General features: G+C 57.8%; 2 protein-coding genes and 1 pseudogene across 12 annotated transcripts in view; 1 reads left to right on the top strand and 2 right to left on the bottom strand.

Moving 5' to 3' along the window:
• Positions 1–276: 276 nt before the first annotated feature.
• NUDT16L1 (nudix hydrolase 16 like 1) lies at positions 277–3,218 on the bottom strand. Of its 8 annotated transcripts, none has more exons than XR_005657833.1 (4): positions 3,029–3,217; positions 2,623–2,953; positions 1,753–1,975; positions 277–558 (listed from the first exon to the last, which is right to left on the bottom strand). XR_005657833.1 is itself a non-coding variant. In XM_039885255.1 (4 exons), the coding sequence occupies exons 1-3, from the start codon at positions 3,176–3,178 to the stop codon at positions 1,754–1,756; spliced, it is 720 nt and encodes a 239-aa protein (XP_039741189.1). In that variant the 5' UTR covers positions 3,179–3,218; the 3' UTR covers positions 277–558; position 1,753. The 8 variants fall into 8 exon arrangements, 6 of the variants coding, with proteins under 6 accessions (XP_039741189.1, XP_039741187.1, XP_039741191.1 ...); XR_005657832.1 differs by having other exon boundaries at positions 277–563; positions 3,029–3,215; XM_039885255.1 differs by having other exon boundaries at positions 1,753–1,992; positions 3,029–3,218.
• A 2,596-nt stretch (positions 3,219–5,814) lies between these two features.
• The window catches only part of MGRN1 (mahogunin ring finger 1), a 46,816-nt gene continuing 36,137 nt past the window's right edge, over positions 5,815–16,493 (bottom strand). For 2 of the 4 annotated variants that reach the window (XM_039885236.1, XM_039885238.1), the window contains 6 exons: positions 14,941–15,167; positions 13,783–13,900; positions 13,378–13,423; positions 11,801–11,890; positions 9,469–9,513; positions 5,815–7,554 (listed from right to left, as the gene is read on the bottom strand). In XM_039885236.1, the coding sequence (XP_039741170.1) occupies positions 9,473–9,513; positions 11,801–11,890; positions 13,378–13,423; positions 13,783–13,900; positions 14,941–15,167 (522 nt within the window). In that variant the 3' untranslated portion in view covers positions 5,815–7,554; positions 9,469–9,472. The remainder of the gene's footprint in view (positions 7,555–9,468; positions 9,514–11,800; positions 11,891–13,377; positions 13,424–13,782; positions 13,901–14,940; positions 15,168–16,493) is intronic. The other 2 variants (XM_039885237.1, XM_039885239.1) reach the window with 1 other exon arrangement.
• Positions 8,549–8,667, top strand: LOC120620732 (uncharacterized; annotated as a pseudogene).

The following is a 16,493-nucleotide window of genomic DNA, read 5'->3' as shown; positions in this document are numbered from 1 at the left end:
TGAGGGGCTCAGTTCTGGTCACAGCACACACAGTACTGGCTGACAAAGCAAAGCAAGGGGAAAGCCACACCAAGACCCCCAACCCCAGTGACTCACTGAAGCCCAAGCCCCTGCTGCCAGGACAGAGAACACTGCTCATAGTGGGGCTGACTTGGTGACCCCTCTTACCCCACTGGCCCCTGCAGCTAGAGCCACCTTTGCTCAGAGCCCCCATGATTCAATAGAAGCTACCTGGAGAGCTAAGCATGCCCCATGCCCCAGGAAATAAGAGAGGAGCAAGGTACAGGTATTTTATTTACAGAGTGAAGTGCCTTTGCCCAGTGTGGCTGCTTCATCAAGGCTCTAAGGTAGAACAGATGCCAGGCTGGGCCGGGAGTAGTTTTCCTTACCAGGCCGGGCAGGCACCGTGGAAACTTTCCAGTAGCTTCACTGAGGAGTCTTGCCAAACACAGGGCCATAGGAGACTGCCAGTGGTGGCCTTCCTGTCTGTGGTGGCTCTACTGTCATTCTGCACACTCAGCCAGTGCTTCCAGACCATCCCGGGGAGCTGCCTGCAGACTGTACTGGGAATGGAAAAAGGGAGGCTTTCAAAGCACAGGAAGGAGAACCAAACTCAGACCAGGTGCAGCCAGAGCCACTAGGATCACGAAAGGGGCCTCATGTGGGCAGTCTCAGCACAGAAGCCCCAGACCAGCCGATGGCCCAGAGAGCCAAGGCTTGGCAGTGCCACAAGTAAACAAAGGGAGATGGACAGCACCACCACGTGAGACAGGTGGCCTACAGCAGCCCCACTCTAAACACTCTTGGGCCCGTCCCTGTCTTTAAGTCCCCAGGTAGTGGGAGAAGGGGATGCCCTGTAATGCCCAGCCCCGGGCCTGTAGTCAAGATCAAAGGACAGCGTAGTAGAGGAGCCACTTTACTGTTCCTTCTCCAACAACTCGCACCTACAGCTGGGCCCATGGCCCCAACTGTCCTCAGGGACCAAGCCTCAGTGGGGTAAAGCTGTTCTGAAGCCTTACCCACAGTTCACACACCACAGAAAATGAAATCTAACCAAGTAAAGCTAACAAGCCAAAATTAACAGTACAACATCCTGCCCAAGCTAGTTCTCTAGGCTCTGGGGCTACCATAGGGCAGGATGCAAGAATGAGTCAACCCAGGTAAAGGCATTCTCGATGAGAACAGATTTCTCACTGGTCTAAGTGGGCGTGCACCTCTCCACTTGGAAAATCCAGTGGTACCTAGGCCTCCACCAGCCTGTAAGACTTCCACATAGGCAGGTTTGAGCTTGGAGGTGGGTGAGAATGTCCTGAGCCTGGAGAACCAGGTCTACCCACTGACCGTCCTGAGAGGGTCCCACCTGGCTTTGTGACTACTCAGGGCAGTGGAGATGAGATGCCAATTTGTCCCACGCAGTCAGAAAGGGGTACAAACAGAAACACGCTAGAATGGAGTCCCCAACCACCAGGCCTGTGGTCTGTTAGGAACTGAGCTGCACAGCAGGTGGTGAGCAGCTAGCGAGCAAAACTTCATCTGTATTTGCAGCCATTCCCCAGCGCTAGCGTCACTGCCTCAGCTCCACCTCAGATCATCAGGCGTTAGATTCTTATAGGAGCACGGGTCCCTGGTGCTAAAAAGGCTGGGGACCGCTGTGCTAGAAGACGCACTCCCACAGGAATTCAGGGCCTAGTTTCAATTCGTGGGCACAGACAGAGCCGGGGGAAGGCAACAGACACACGGCACTGGAGCAACCTCAAGAAGAAGTTGGGAGCAGCTTCTCCAGGGCCTTCTTTTGCTTCTCTGTGGCTGCAGCCACGGCCTCAGCCAGCTTCTCCTCGGGCATCATGTTGAGCACCTTGAGGGCGAAGAGGAGCTGGTACTTGGCTGTGCTGATGAAGGCATTGCTCAGGAAGTTGGGGAAGCCACCAACTCGGTCCTTCTGGGTATACAGTGGGACCCGCACAAGCCCCAGCACCTGTACAGAGAGGAGACCTGGGTTGGGGCCAGGCCCCCATACCAATGGCATAACTATGGTAAGGAGCCTGTGAGCTGCTAGGCCAGTGGAAGAAAAGCCAGGTGGCCAATGACATACAAGACCCTGGCAGCATCTGGTAAGACCAAAGCCGGCAAGCTCCCTTGGGGCAGTGCAGACCCTCTCCTCCCCAAGCAAGTTGCAAGACCATCCCATGCACTTCCCACTTTCTGCATCAAGACTCAGCCCCCCATCCACTGGCAGTCCACACTTCATGCTCCCCTTCCAGCTGGTGAATCCCAAACACATCAAGTGTCACTCCGGCCCTTCCGGACCATAAAACCCACAAATCGCAAGTTCCTTCAAACCCCTCGCCATGAGATACCAACTTCCTTCCCTTCCAGCCCTACAAGTCCCCCTTTCTGCTCAATTTCCCAGCTCCTCGAGGAGGTCCCGCCCCATTCCAACCCCCAACCATTCCCACTCCCCACTCCCAGGATTGGCAATGGCAGGCAGCAAGGCAGATGGAACACAGCCCCGAGGGAACACCAGCCCCCCGCCCGCACCCCAGGTCCCTCTCCCCACCCCGCTGCTGGAGACAATGACACCCCACCCAACCCAGCCAGGGGACCCTCAGGGGGACGTGTTACCCATCGGTGCCTTCCGCGGGGCCAGAGCCAAACCCCGGGGTGGGGGGCAGGGCCCGGGCGGCGGCCCCACCTCCAGGCCATGGTCGCGCGAGTGCACCGCGCTAATCTCCACGGCGTGCAGCTGCTCCAGCGTCAGCTGCCGCGCGTACAGGTGCGCCACGACGCGGTGCGGGCCCTCGGTCAAATGCGAGCTCAGGTAGTCGGCCTCGGTGAGGCGCAGGCAGCCCAGGCCCAGGCCCAACACCCGGTTCAGTCCGTCCTCCAGCGACCAGAAGCGCCGGTCCACGAAGCCCCCGGGAAAGCCAAGCAGTCCGTCGAAGCGCATCTGCATCTGCAAGGAAGCGCCGGGTCACAGGCGCGAGTCCGAGTGGCGCCCCGGCCCCCGCCCGCCCATTAGCGTCCTCACCAGCACTGAGAAGCGCATGGGGATGCGGCCGAAGAGCTGCCCGGGGTTGGCGGCGTACAGCATGGCGTGGCACGAGTGGCTCCAGCCCGGCCCCAGGCGCATCGCCTCCACCCGGCTGATCTGCTTCAGCTCCGGCACCGCGGCCGACATCTTGGCACTGCCCCCCGGCGGTCCGCGCGCCTCCAATTAAGTGCATGCGCGGGCCCGCCCCCACCGCGCCCGGCCAATGCGCGGACAACTGCGCCCCCGGGGCCCCACCCCTCCGCCAATAGCTGACGCGCATCGGGGCAGAGACCATGGCGGCGCTCCGACGCGTCGTTGAGAGGCACAAAGGGCGTGTGCATAGGCCACGCGCCCCAGCCTGTACCCAATAGCCGCGCACTCCGAGCTGCGGCCCCGCCCATGGCCCGCGAAAACCACAACGCCCAAGATGCAGCGCGCCAGCAGCGCTCGCATTCTGCGGCTTGGGGCCTCGGGCGCGCGGAGCCTGCGGGGTGGGAACGGAGTCGAAGTCGAGGCTCAGACTGCGCGTCCGGTGGAGGGCAGCGGGATTCTCAAGATCACGTCGTCCTCGGCGGGACCGAGTCGCGTGCCTTCCCCTAGAGCCTTCTTGGGCGCTCGGGCGCCCCCTGCTCGTCCCAGGAAGGCTCAGCTGAGCCCTGAGATCAGAGGGCACAACCCTCCCCTGCACGCACTCCAGCCCCACAGTCCTGGGCGCCTACCACCTGCTAAACACTCCAGTCCAAGGTCACTGCTGGTCTGCCTGACTCCATAAGAGCACGAAAGCAGAGCCTGGCGGAGATCCGACTGCTCCACAGTCTGAGCCCTAGATTGGGGGTGAATGGCGATGAGCCCTGCGGCTCCCTACACCCAGTCTGTTAGGGCCGAAGTGACTTAAGTCCTAGGCTGGGAAGGAAGCTTCCTAGTCCAGCACCCCCCAAGCACCGTCCAAGTCAGGTACTATATGCCAGGCACTGTGGGAGGAAATGAGGTCTCCCCAATTTCCATAACAAGATCCTGGGCTCAGAGGAGCAGGATTAAGGGCGTTCCATAGTTGGTGAGGGAGCCAGGATCTTACTCTAGATTCCCACCCTGTGTCCACAACAGAAAACCTCCCATCTTTCACCTAAAGTACTTACCCCACGTTTGTGCACGAGAAGGAAGTCGCTGGGGCTCCCCTAAGTCTTGGTGCCACTTCGCCAGCTGACCCAAGCTCCATTTTCCTCCCCATGGTGGGCATGAATTTGCTGAGTGAAGGAAGTCAGGATGGGTGCCCCAGGCACAGCTTTGGGCGAGCCATTTCATGAGGGCGAGTTCTGTGGCACGGAGAAGGCTGCCCTGAGCAGTGCTTAACAGGAGAGGAGAGTAGAGGGTAAGGGGCAGTGAAGAAACTCACTCACACATTTGGTCAATGGTGTGTTCTGCCAGGAGACATGGGGACTAAGGACCCAAAGACAGAGGCTCTCTACCCCACTGAGGCCTTCTGCCAAGGTTAAAGCTCAAAGGGGCAGCTTGCAGCTGGCCAAATCCCAGGGCAGGTGACTGTGTCTGAAGGAAAGAGGTCAGCGAGGGGAAGGGCCCATCCAGAGATGGCCCCTTCTCTAGGCTGCAGGGCACGACCCAAGCCTAGGGCCAGTGGAGGACAGGGGTCATGGAGGAACGACACCCTGCACCCCAACCCCTCCCTGACACCAAACATTAATAAAGGATGTGGGCCCATTTGAAGAATGTGAAGAGGGAGAGTCAGTGTAACCCATACAAGAACCCATCTGACACTGAGCACCTTTCTACCCACACTGGAACCATGCCAGACCCAGGCATAATCAAGGGTAGCAGGCCTTCCTTGGGGCAGGGACTGACCAGCCAAGAACACTGGCTCCACTCTTGAGTACCTGAGTCAAAGAAAGGGCCCCTGGAGGCAACTTGGAACTGTGTGGGTATTCAGGGCACCAGCTTTTCCCTACTGCCCCTCCAATGCATTCTCCACATGACAGCTGAAGTGAGTCATTCAGCTGATTTAAAACCTCTCTGTTCTTAAAATAAAATTCTGACTGCTTCTACAAGGTCTTGCAATGTCTGCACCATATTCTTCAATTCCTATGCTCCAGCCACTTGCACTTTTTTCCACTCAGTGGATACATTAGGCTCACTCTTGCCTCCCAGCCTTTGCATTTGCTGTGCCAGCTGCCTGGGGCCCTCTTCCAGGGCCAGCTCCTTTACATTCTTCAGGGCGCAGCTGAAATGTCTCCTCAGAGGAGCACTGTGACTCCATCTTGTCACTGGCTCTCTTTCTAACAGTAACTAAACCGGGGAAGATGTGGATTTACCTGTGCAGTCTGACTAGAATGCAAGCTTCCCAGAGGCCTGGACCTAGCCTGTCATGCTTCTGCTGGCACACAGTAGGTGGTCAGGAAACATCTGTGAGGCGAATCAGTGATGCAGAGGAAACTGCAGCTGCATCTCGCACACCTGGAGGCCCTGGGCTCCTCCTCCATCTACTCAGAAGGCTGAGCCGAGTGCCCAGGGATCCTTCACTCCAACCCAAGAATCAGCACGATGGCCACAACAGTAACCAGCAGCATCACACATGGCTCCTCATGTAGACCTCACTCCCTCCTGGAGTTAGACTTTAATATCTTACACACAAGGAAACAGGCTGCAGTCACTAGCTGGAGCTCACACTGCTGTCAGGGTGTCAGAATCAATAGCCACTCAGCTGTCCTGCCTCCTGACCAAGAAACGGTCAAGGTCCCTCAGTGCTGTGCAAAGAGAAAGGAGTGGACGGATATTGCTGCATGATTTTATTACTATAAATATACAGTAAAAACGAACAAAAACTAGCCAATCAGAATACATCAAATGATAGCACGTATAAGTCCAAGACAGGGCAGTCTGCATCCCGTCCTTCAGAGTACTGGCACCAATACCGAGGGCAAGAGGCCAGGGTGTTGGCAGGAGACAGGGGCGAAGGGAAGGAGATGGCCAGCGTATGTATGTGTGCATGTGTATGTGTATGTGTGCACCCATGAGCATACGGTGGGCGGGAGGGAGGCGAGGCAGAGAGCCAAGCAGCTGAGGCAGGTGCCCTGAGCATGACCAAGAGCTGTGCCTAAGGAAGCACTCTGCTCACAGGCCCAACTGGAGAAAGGAGACCCACTGGACAAACCCCCCCACAGTGCAGATGCTCTATGGATGCTCTATGGCCGCCCCAGAATGACTTTTTCCCAAGGCAGCTCCTCATAAAGCTGGCTCCCCAACCCCAGACCCAAAAACATCAGCCCCCATGGGGAGCTACAAAGATCCACCCACCCACCAAGCCAAGGTCCCTGCTGGGGCAGCTCGTGCCCAGCTGCACCAGGGCTGGGCACTCCCTCTGCCGTTTTGTTGTCCAGGAAGGGCTGAGCACCCCCTCTGCCCTTTTGTTGTTCATAAAAAAGATGAGATCACCTCAGATGGGAGCCTCATCCCCCAGGCAGGTCTCTACAGGAGCCCCAGACAGAACAGATCAAAGAGAAACACAAAGTGATGTTTAAATGGCAAAGAGGGAGCAGAGAAGTTGCTCAGGTTCCTCCCTGGTCTGGTGAAAGGCAGCTTTTCGGGCTGAGCGGAAGCCTCTGCACCTGGAGGGAGTCTGAGAATGTGGGCGAAGCCACCTCTGAGAAGGTGTAGGGCTTGGAGAGGGGCCACTAGACCAACTGTTGCCAACAGGCTGTGCACCTGCACCTCTGTCCCTGGGCAGACCCAGACCCAGACCCAGACCCTGGCCTCACATGTGGATGCCTGGGCTGCCCAGGACAGAGCCGTGGGGAAAGGCTGTGAGCTGTGGGAATCCACCCTGCACCAGAGAGCCTGAGCAGGAAAGAAGAAACAGCACAAAGCAGCAGCGCCAGCCAGGATACGCACACGGGGCTACAGGACAGGCACTGTTTCCTTCATTGACCGTCACTCAGACCCCACTTCTTTTCCTCCCAACAAATCCCCCAATAATACCACCTGTGAAGGCAGCACTTCACCCACCAATAAATCTCCTACCAGTTCACTGAGTTTTCAGGGTGTCAGCTCCCTATCAGCTGAGGGGCTGGGCAAAGCCAATCCAGGAACACACGGGTGGCCAGCCCCCAGCCTCAGCTGTTCAGCCAAAAGGGCATTTGGGGAAACGCCAGAGCTCAGTGCCCACGGCTGAAAGGGGCTGTCCTTCATCTTGTATCATTTACAAATACAGTGATCATAGAAAAGGGGGTTCATCAGAGGGGACAGTCCAATGTGCTCTTTAATCAAGGGTTGCACTGCCCCTTGGAGTCGTGGCTACGAAGGGCACGCAGACAGGAGGCCAGGGGTCACACTGGAGTCCGGGTGGCCCATCGGCAAAGTCTGGGGAGCTCAGGGCTCCATGCTGCCAGCCTGGCCAGGATCTCAGAGTGGGGTCAACATCGTGGCCTCAGGGTTAAGACTGGGGCCACCAAATGGAGGCCAGGTGGGACCAGTGGTGAGGAGGCTTCAGGGCGTCTTCATGGAGGTGGACCATCCTGCAGGTAGGAGCAGAGAGAGGAGGGTCAGGCTCGGCCAAGTCTCACCTGCTCCCTTCATTGGCCAAGCTTTGGGTTCACGTCAACCATGAGACCCAGAAAACAGGGCCACCCAGCACCCCCACTGCATATGTGTGTCTGTGGTAGACCACACAGAGGGCCTGGGGACTCCAGCCTAGGCAACTGACCCAGGCCTGTCCCTATAGTAACAGATCACCCCAGGGTGCCAGCAACAGAACCACAGCCCTGAAACAGAAAGGGGCGCCTTCGGCTGCTGACCCCAGGCCTCCTGCCCTTGCGCAGTCCATGCTCCTGGAATGTGACCAGCCACTGTCCACAGAGCTTCCCAACTGGATTAGGCTGAGACTTGGTCAGCTCCAGGCAGAGGTGAGTGGACTCAGCCCTGGGCACATAGCCAGTGCTCAGAGTAGTCCCAGGAGTCCAGTGTGCCCTCCTCAGAGGCCTGCTCTGCTCTTTCCATACATACTGTCACCTCCCCAATGCCGTGAGGTGCTCTGTCCCAGATCTGCCCCCGGGCACTGGTGTGGGGAGCCCTGGCCTGGGGCTGCAGCAGCAGAGAGACCAGCATGCTTCTCAGGGCTGCAGAATGCACAGCTGCCCACCACCCACCCATATGCGGACTCCACGGGGCGTCTTCAACTAGCAAAGCAAGCAGTGTTTCTGCCACTGGGCGCCTGTGACACAGACCCTTGGGTGAGGGGATTATATTCTTAGGAGCTATAACTATGTGCAGGAAGTCAGCTCCGCTACACAGCCCACAGGTGAAATACGTTCTCTGTAGCTCCGTCTGACTTGTTTTTCCTACTTCTGGAAGTTTTACCTAAATCACAACACTGAACATCTTTCACTGTGGAGGCCGGGGTCAACTTTATAAAAGTGTAGGGCCCTATCTAAATAGAGGGTAAGATGTGTCAGAAGAAACGTGTGAGGGGCACAAGAGAAATTTGTGTGGGAACATAAGAACAGTCGTCAAGTCTATAGCCATGCCGCCCTGAATATGCCCGATCTCGTCTGACCTCGGAAGCCAAGCAGGGTCAGGCCTGATTAGTACTTGGATGGGAGACCACCCAGGAATACTAGGTGCTGTAGGCATTTTAAAAAAAAAAAAAAAAGAGCAGTCATCAAAACAAGTGGACAGACACCGCAGCCTAGCTTAGGACAGCCCGGACACCAGGCTGGGGCATGTCTCCTAGCTGGGGCTGCTGGGGCCTTGCCACCAGGATGGGCCAGGGGTCCAGCTGGTCCTCCCACACGTCTGGGAAACCCAGGGCCACCGAAGGCACCAGGTTCTCTATCACCAGACTTTGCAGAGGCTAATATCATTGTGAAGGAAAAGAAAGGGGTCCCCAAAGCATGTGGCCTATTTTTTCGTGGTACTCTTAGAAGTGTCTTCTGTAAAATGTCCGTTTGCGTCACCCAGGTAGAGGGCACCTCCTGTCAGGTGGGGGAGTCAATCTCACATGGCCTCCTGACATCAGAGTGTGCTGATGTTCCAGAAGGTTCCAGGGGTGGGTGGGGACAGGTTAGTAGCAGCAATGGGGGGAGGGGGAGGCGTGTCTCAGAAATGGTGGAGTGCTGTTTCCTGGACCCAAAAGGCTGGAAGAGCCTGACTGGGCCACCTGGTCCCAATGAAAGAACCTCTGGCCTGGAAGCCAGCATGAGAACCCCGGGACCACCTCTTCGTGGCAAAGGTGCAGCAGTGTAGGGAGGGCTCTGGATTCAGAATCCAGGTCCCAGGGAAAGACACGGATGCGGAAGAAGCCCAGAAAATGGGCAGGAACCCCTACGGAGGGAGCAGGAGGGGGAGCAGCAGCTGGAGGTGTCCTCTCTCCAGCCCCCTGCCAAGGACGCCCCTCAGAGCCACCCGCCACGCGCGGGAAGGTGATCACCTACCAGCTTACTCCTCTATACCAACAGAGCAGGAGTCGGGCCCCCGGGCTGTGCAGAGGAGGAGAGAGATGGAAGCTTGGTTAGCAAAGGCTCGGACAGACCAGCACATTCCACAGCAGATGCACTGGCTTTAGGACGAGCTGCCCTGAGGGCTAGGGGGTTGGAAATGAAACGCCCACACAAACCAATGTGCTGGAACAAAGGAGGGACAGGCGGAAAAAATGTTTCCTGAGAACAGAGTGCTGGGCCAAATTCTACTGCAGGGGAACTCGGCCTACGGGTGAGCACAGCGGGGCTGGGGGCCACCAGGGCTGAACCCTGGGGGAAGGCAGAGCCCAGGACAGATCTCCCCGATAGGGCTGCCGGGAGGCCAGGCATCCAGGTTTTCACCATTTATGGACTTTCCCCCACTGTCCTTTTTCTCCATCACTGGGGGACATTCAGGTTCACTAAATCATGCTCCATCCATTCGGGGGACGGCTATGCAGTTGTTATAAAGAATGAGGACACCTGTGTGTGCGTGTTCATGTTCTTAAATACAGATGTAAAAAAGGTTCAGGGTCTCCACTGAAAAAAGCCAGAAGCAAAACAGAGGGTGCCAGCACATGGCCAGACGACACACACACGCACTCACAAACATGCGCACGCCCGTGAGGACCCCTGCCCATCCCCTGGCTGCAACCGGAGGTGCTCGTGGGGCAGCAGACGTGGGATGCTACCAGTGTCCACCTCCTCTCCGTGCTCTGAGAGGCTCTGAGAAGCCACCCTGCCCTGCACAACGGGCAGGGTGCAGAGGCAGGGTGGGCCTGGGCTCAGCAGCCGGACGTCACCCACCTTGCTTACCCGGTCAGGCCCTGGATGCAGACTCCAGCCGCTCTACCTCCCACTTCACATGTGGAGCCAGAAACCTGAGATACTCGCCTAAGGGTGGGGGCTCGACGGCCACAGGTCCTGGTCCCACTTGTGGGCTGAGCTCAATGGCTGTGGCTTGTCCTGCCCCTGCAGACCCCTGAGCACTCTGTGGGCCACTCAAGGGCGAAGGGTGGCAGAGACTACATGGGGACAACGTGCCCCTCACAGCTCCAAGGGCCTAAAGCCGGCCACCCTGTGGGATCAGGACTCACACTTATGGCTCTTGGAAGACAAGTCTCTCTCTTGGTCCCCATCCCCCAAGTTTGAATCATAATACTTAAAGTCCTCTGAAAAAACTTACTAGAATTCTGTATTACTCTAAGGTGTGCTTGTCCTAAATGTGGCTTTTGCCTGTGGGTGTCCCTACAGGCTACCCTGCTTCCTCACACTAGGGGACCCTCTGTCTACAGAGGCTGCTGCTACAGAGGCTGGGGCGGGGGACAAGAAGCCCTTCCAACCAAAGCATGTCATAGGCCCCCGGTGCCCAAGCTAGGTCACTGGGGACCAGGCGACAGTGGCTCCAGGGGCAGGCAGAGGGTGAAGGGGCTCCCCAGGCATGTGGCAGCAGCCAGGCTCTGTGAGGGCAATGTGACTATTTATCATGATTCCAGAACCTCGGATGACCTCCTGGTAGGCGCTGGCACGAGGGCCTGAGAGCCCCCCACTCCCATCCCCAGTCTAGAGCCCAGGACTTGAAGCTGAGGATCTTGGCCCAGAGGAGCAGAGAGCAGAGGAGCTGTGGCCATAGGTCCTGGGCAGAGGCCTCGGAAAAGGGGAGGAAGAGAAGTGAGACTCCCCCCACTGCCTTAGGCCTTGCTGGCACCCGGCGCCCAGCCTGTCCTCCCACACCCTGGCCTGGGACACACTGCTTCACCCAGGACCTCGGGCAGGTGGCAGAGAGCTGGTGACCCATGTCAGGCTTGGGGCAGGCAGGTAGTTTTGTTTGTAGCTCCCCTGAGCAGAGGTCCAAGCCTGCCAGGGCCATGGATGAAGGAAGATACAGCAATGGCAGTGGGACCAGACCTGCCTGGCCCCGAGCAGGAGACAGATGGGGAGAACCATGTCCTTAAACACACAGCCCTTCCTGCCTTACTGAGGCTGGGCTGGCTCTGGGGTACAAAGGGGCCTCAGGCACAGGCTTTGCACCAAACAGCTAAGGGCTGCAAGAGGAGTTGGCTGTGGAAGCTGAGCTTGGCCATACTTTGGGGATCAATAGGAGAAGCGTGGACTCCGAGCCAGTGAGACAAGAGCAGGCTCCTCACAGGTCAGTTTTTCTCCCTGAGCAGTCAGAGCAAGCCCCCAGATTCATGGGGACAGCTGCGGAACTGTCCCAGCCCAGCAGGCCCCTAGCTTCATGAGGACAGTCACAGGACCACCCCCGGGCCTGGCAGGCCCCCAGACCCCACAGGCTGAGTGCTGTTACCTGGTAGGTAGATGTCGGCAGGCTGGCTGCGGCCACAGGACTCGGGGCAGCCATCTTGCAGGACATTCTCAATGGAGGGCACTCGGCTCCCTGCAGGAGAGGGGGCAGGTCAGGGCCTCACAAGAGGCAGGGGTGGATCTGGATGTCCTTCTTGCAGAGAGCCCCGAGAGCCCATCTTTTGTCCCTGAAGGCACGACAGCCACTGTAGGCCTGGGCTCCGGCCCAGACCCCACCCCGACTCCCCTCTGCTCTCCCAGGACTAGAGATAGACATTCCTATCCTTCCTCTCTTTCCTTCTACCACCCCCACCTCCCACTTGGGGCTTTTATTTTTATCATAAAAACATTATATGCCCACATTTAAAAAACAAGATAAAATGGTAATAGATATAACTGTCTCCTGTTTATCTTTCTGGGTGAGCAGGTGAGGTGACAGTCCTTGGCCCACGTGTGCCTGCAATGGGTCCTGCACAGATACTGCAGTGGGGGACCCTCTGCATGTGGCTTGCTCACTCACACATCAGCTCTCAGCCATGGACCTAAACTATTCTCAGTGCTGCCAAGGGTGTCCTCATGGGGGAGGTCCCCTCAGCCAAAAGGGGCCTGGACCCTGTGACAGGGCATGGCTGGGGGCCATCTGGTCCCAGCATCCACTGTGCACAGGCAGGAAGAGGCCAACACTGAGGGAGGTGGGGGAGCCAAGGCCCGACAGGCCGAGGGGCTTGCCCTGCGCCATGTTGGGCAGGAAGGCACGGCACCATGCCTCCAGGGACAGACACCCTTAACCCAAGCACCCTGCCCTAGGTGCCCATACTCACACCCAAGCCCAAGAGCCCCAGTCCAGCAGCCTACAGACAGGCCCCACCTACATGTGGTAGTGGGGCTGCTCCTGGGTGGAACGTGGGTCCCCACAGTACAATGCTGGCCAGGGGACCCCTGGCAAGGAGGGGTCACAGCAAAGGAGCAGCTGCAGGTTATTTGGGGGGCCTTTACCACACTGCTGGCTTGGGAGCCAGCCAGGGCCACCTCCTGGCTCTGTCACCTCTAAATTAAGTGGCCTTGGCCTCCCCGACACCAACCTTGAGCCTCAGTTTCCTCACCTGTTCAATATGGGGAAGGAATAACCGGGACAGCAAAGGGATGGCATCTCCCCAAGCCAGCAGAGGGGCTGGCACGGCCCTGCGCCCACTCCCTGGCCATCGGCTGTGGCAGGCCCAAGACCCACACAGAGACCCTAGGTCTCTCCAGGCACTGTCAGGATGACGACCCCAAGGAATGGGCACAGCCCAAGGCCAGACTGGGCAGCTGTAAAGGAGGACATGCGTGGAGAGCCGACCAAGTACAGAATGATCCGGGCGGGAAATAAACAGCTACTATGCAACACTGCAGGGCAGGAGGGAAAACCAGGAGTGGCTTCGGGCTGTCTTCTGGGACATCGTGTAGTAAGCGGTGTGTGTGGTCCCCTGGAGGACACTGGAAAATGCTCTGAGAAACCTCCAGGAGAGCTGAACTGGAAGCCTCTGCCCAGCTCAGACAGCGAGTACCAGAACCTTGCCCCTCGGGAGAGAGAGGGCTTACCTTGCTTAAGTGACGAAGTCTCGTCAATCTCCTCTGTGAGGAAACTCTAGGAAACAAGGAAAAACGAGCCTGGAACTCTGGTGCTGACCCAGGACCGCTGCTGACTGTAGGAGACCCAACTGCAGGCAGCCGGGGAGGGCATGGGGCGAACCTCAGCTGCCCATCCAGGACATGCCAGCGTCTACCATGTACTTCACACACAGCCCCTTCGCCCATGCCCACCCCACAGATGTGGACACTGGGGCTGGGGGGAGTCACAGCCCAGCCAAGGCTACTGAGTGAGGGACTGGCAGAGTGGGCCTGGGGCATGCCACACCATAGGTCTGGGAGGCCAACAGGTGAGCAGTAGGGACTCAGATCTCAGGTAGGCAGGACTGAGGAGGGCAAGCCGGGGCTGGACCTCACCTCTGGGGAGCTGCTCAGCACCAGCCCGGCCCCGCTTGGCAGGGGAGGGGCATCCGAGACCTGGGAGAGCTTCTCCTCATCCTCTTCATGGATGGGGGATGATGGGGACCGCAGGGTGCTGGGGGCAGAGAAGATGGGGGTGGAAGACAAGTGGATAAGAAACACTAACCCCGCCAAAGCTAATACTATGGAGGGGTGAGCTTGCAGACATGTGCCAGGGTCCTCGGAACAGATGAACCTGGGGAGGGGTGCACGCCAGCAGAGTGCCAGCAGGACACCAGCCAGCTGGACACGAAGGCTGTCTACCTGTGTGCTGGCACAGACCTAAATACGGCCTTTTACTTCCAGAAGAAGAGAACTGTGATGGTACACCCTTGGGGTGGGAGGGCTAGGCGTGCGAGCAGCAAGAGAGACCTCCATGTTTCTTTCTTTTTGAAGTGACTCTGCCTGAAGCTGCAGCTGGTTTTACAGAACCTGTGCCTTCTTTATACATTTCTAGTAAAAAAAAAAAAACACCAGTACACATGTGAAGACTTAACACGCAGGGCTGGTCATCTGAGCCTCGCAAGTGTCCAAGGGAATCACGATGGACCACACTGGCTGGCCCTTGGGCATGCGGCCCTCAAAGTTTCCTTATGTCAGTGATGATGATGGCCTGGAGCAAGAGCCCTGCCCTTCAGCTCGTCCGGCATAAACAAGGTGGAGGATGTGCAGCTGGTTTCATTGCAGCTGGGTTACTGTGGCCATCATTGGCCTCACAGCAGGATGTGACCAGATGACCAACCACCGGAACATCCTGGAATCCTGAAACCCAAACGGTTTCCCTGGGCCAATACACTGCACACACTCCTGCGGTGTGCTGCTCCTGCGTAGCCTGGGAGAGGGAAGACACCGGCGCCCCTGGCCTCCACGGACACATTTTTCCCCTGCTGCCTTTGCTGTGAACAACCTTAGCCATGACCATGAGCCTAACCCACTACTGGTCCTGTGAGTCTTTCTGGCAAATCACCAAATGAAACACGTTATAAAACTATTTAAAGTTACAAATAAAACTGCTTTGTATCCGCTAGCATACGCCTCCCTCACCCTGGCCCACAGAGCAGTGGGGGTGGGTCCCCAGACACCCTTCCCCACAGGGAATCCTGGCGCCAGCCTCACCTGTCGGGGGACTTGCTCCGAGGCTTGGCCTTCTGGTGGCTGCTCTCCATGATGCGATCAAGCCCAGCAAGAGGACAGCTGGCCTGGGACAGGCCGTCTGAGACGCCGGAGTAGGTGATCTCTTCATAAAGGGGGGCCGAAGGGATGGCTGGGGAGACAGCTCGAAGGCCGTTGAGTGCCTCAAGCAGGGAGATGGGCTCATAGCCAGGGGGGATGCTGTCAGAGCTCTGCGGGGACAAGAGTGGGTGAGGGACAAGCTGGCCGGGCTCCTTGCCCACTGCCTACTGCCCTGTTCTACCCCCCAGAATCTGCTTCCTGACCATCTCCTGTCTGGACCATCTTCCAGGGACTTAAATCCCCCCTCCCTCGGGGGCGCCAAGAACTCCAGAGCAGCAGCAGACATCCTGCCCAGGGCTCCCTCGGCCATCAGCTGCAGCACACCCAGAGGCCCCACTTGATGCCCAGGATGAAGGCAGAGAGGGCATTCGGAAGAGCCACCCCACCCCCAGCCTTGGCCAGTCCCTACCTGGCTTTCTGTTCCTGCCTGGCAAGGGATGGAGAGTGAGAAAGGGGTTAGTGAGAGAAAGGAGAACTCGGGAGCAGGTGGAGAGCAAAGCCATGCCAGAGGCGAGAGAAACCAGTGGGAACCACGTGTGTTCTAGACCAGGGAGGACCTGGTCCCCCAGGGAGCCCTGCCCGACACAGGGATCTGGCCCAGCTCGAGATCCTCCGTGGACCTTGGGCAGGCACCTGGGGCAGGCGGGCATCCAAGGGGTGATGTGTGCTCTGGGTGATTCTCACAGGCCCCCTGGTTCAGAACCACTGTTTCCCCCTTGCGGGGAGCAGATCACATCAACAGGCTGAGTCTCGCTTTAGGGTTAAAGGTGAAGGGAGAAGGCAGCTGGGGGATGTCAGTGCTGGGCCCCTATGGGGCGGGGCAGCCACCTGCTCTCATTCTTATTAGATAAAGTGAAAGGTAAATGCTCCAAAGTAGAAACTCCTCCCACTGGCCCGATCCACCGGAAGGTGGAGGCTGCCTTTCGGGCAGGCAGCAGAGCAACCCTAGGACCACAGGGAAGGCAGGAGAGTCAGGGTGGGCACCTCCTGCCCTCAGCAAGCATTTCCTGGGGCCCTGGGTCACCTGAACCAGTAGCGCCCTGCATTTGCTCCCAATGTGCCCTCAATTTAAAGGTAAACAGTTACTCTGAACCCCCCCATCCCTCCAAAAAGGAAAATACCTATCTCAAGATTGACTCTCCAGTGACTTCCACCTCTACATTTTACCAAGGGGACACAGGGTTCAGCAGAGGCCCAGCCTGGCTGCCACACGCTCTCTGGCCCCCAGCCTGCTTCCTGAGATGCAGGGAAAATGCAAGAAAACCAAGTCCTTGGCCCAGAGAACTAAAACCCAAGGGGTGAAGGGCAGGGGATGCGGGATGACAAGCAAGCGCCAGGAATGCTATTTGCAAAATTTAGCAGCCACATTAGTTCCACCTCCAACATCGTTCCACTGCCAGCAAGAAAAAAAAGGGAAACAAGGGCAATGGGGACCA

Source organism: Pteropus medius, unplaced genomic scaffold (genome assembly GCF_902729225.1).
Source record: "Pteropus medius unplaced genomic scaffold, Ma_sr-lr_union100, whole genome shotgun sequence".
NCBI lineage: Eukaryota > Metazoa > Chordata > Mammalia > Chiroptera > Pteropodidae > Pteropus > Pteropus medius.
The sequence above is the reverse complement of the archived record's forward strand: the minus strand, read 5'-3'. Positions and strand labels throughout refer to the sequence as shown.

Coding starts and splice junctions, on each gene's coding strand:
- NUDT16L1 (XM_039885254.1), bottom strand. CDS start 3,178: ATGTCGGCCGCGGTGCCGGAGCTGAAGCAGATCAGCCGGGTGGAGGCG. Junction 2,954..3,028: donor CCATGCGCTTCTCAGTGCTG/GTGAGGACGCTA, acceptor GCTTCCTTGCAG/ATGCAGATGCGCTTCGACGG. Junction 1,993..2,622: donor CCCGCGGAAGGCACCGATGG/GTAACACGTCCC, acceptor GCCCCAACCCAG/GTCTCCTCTCTGTACAGGTG.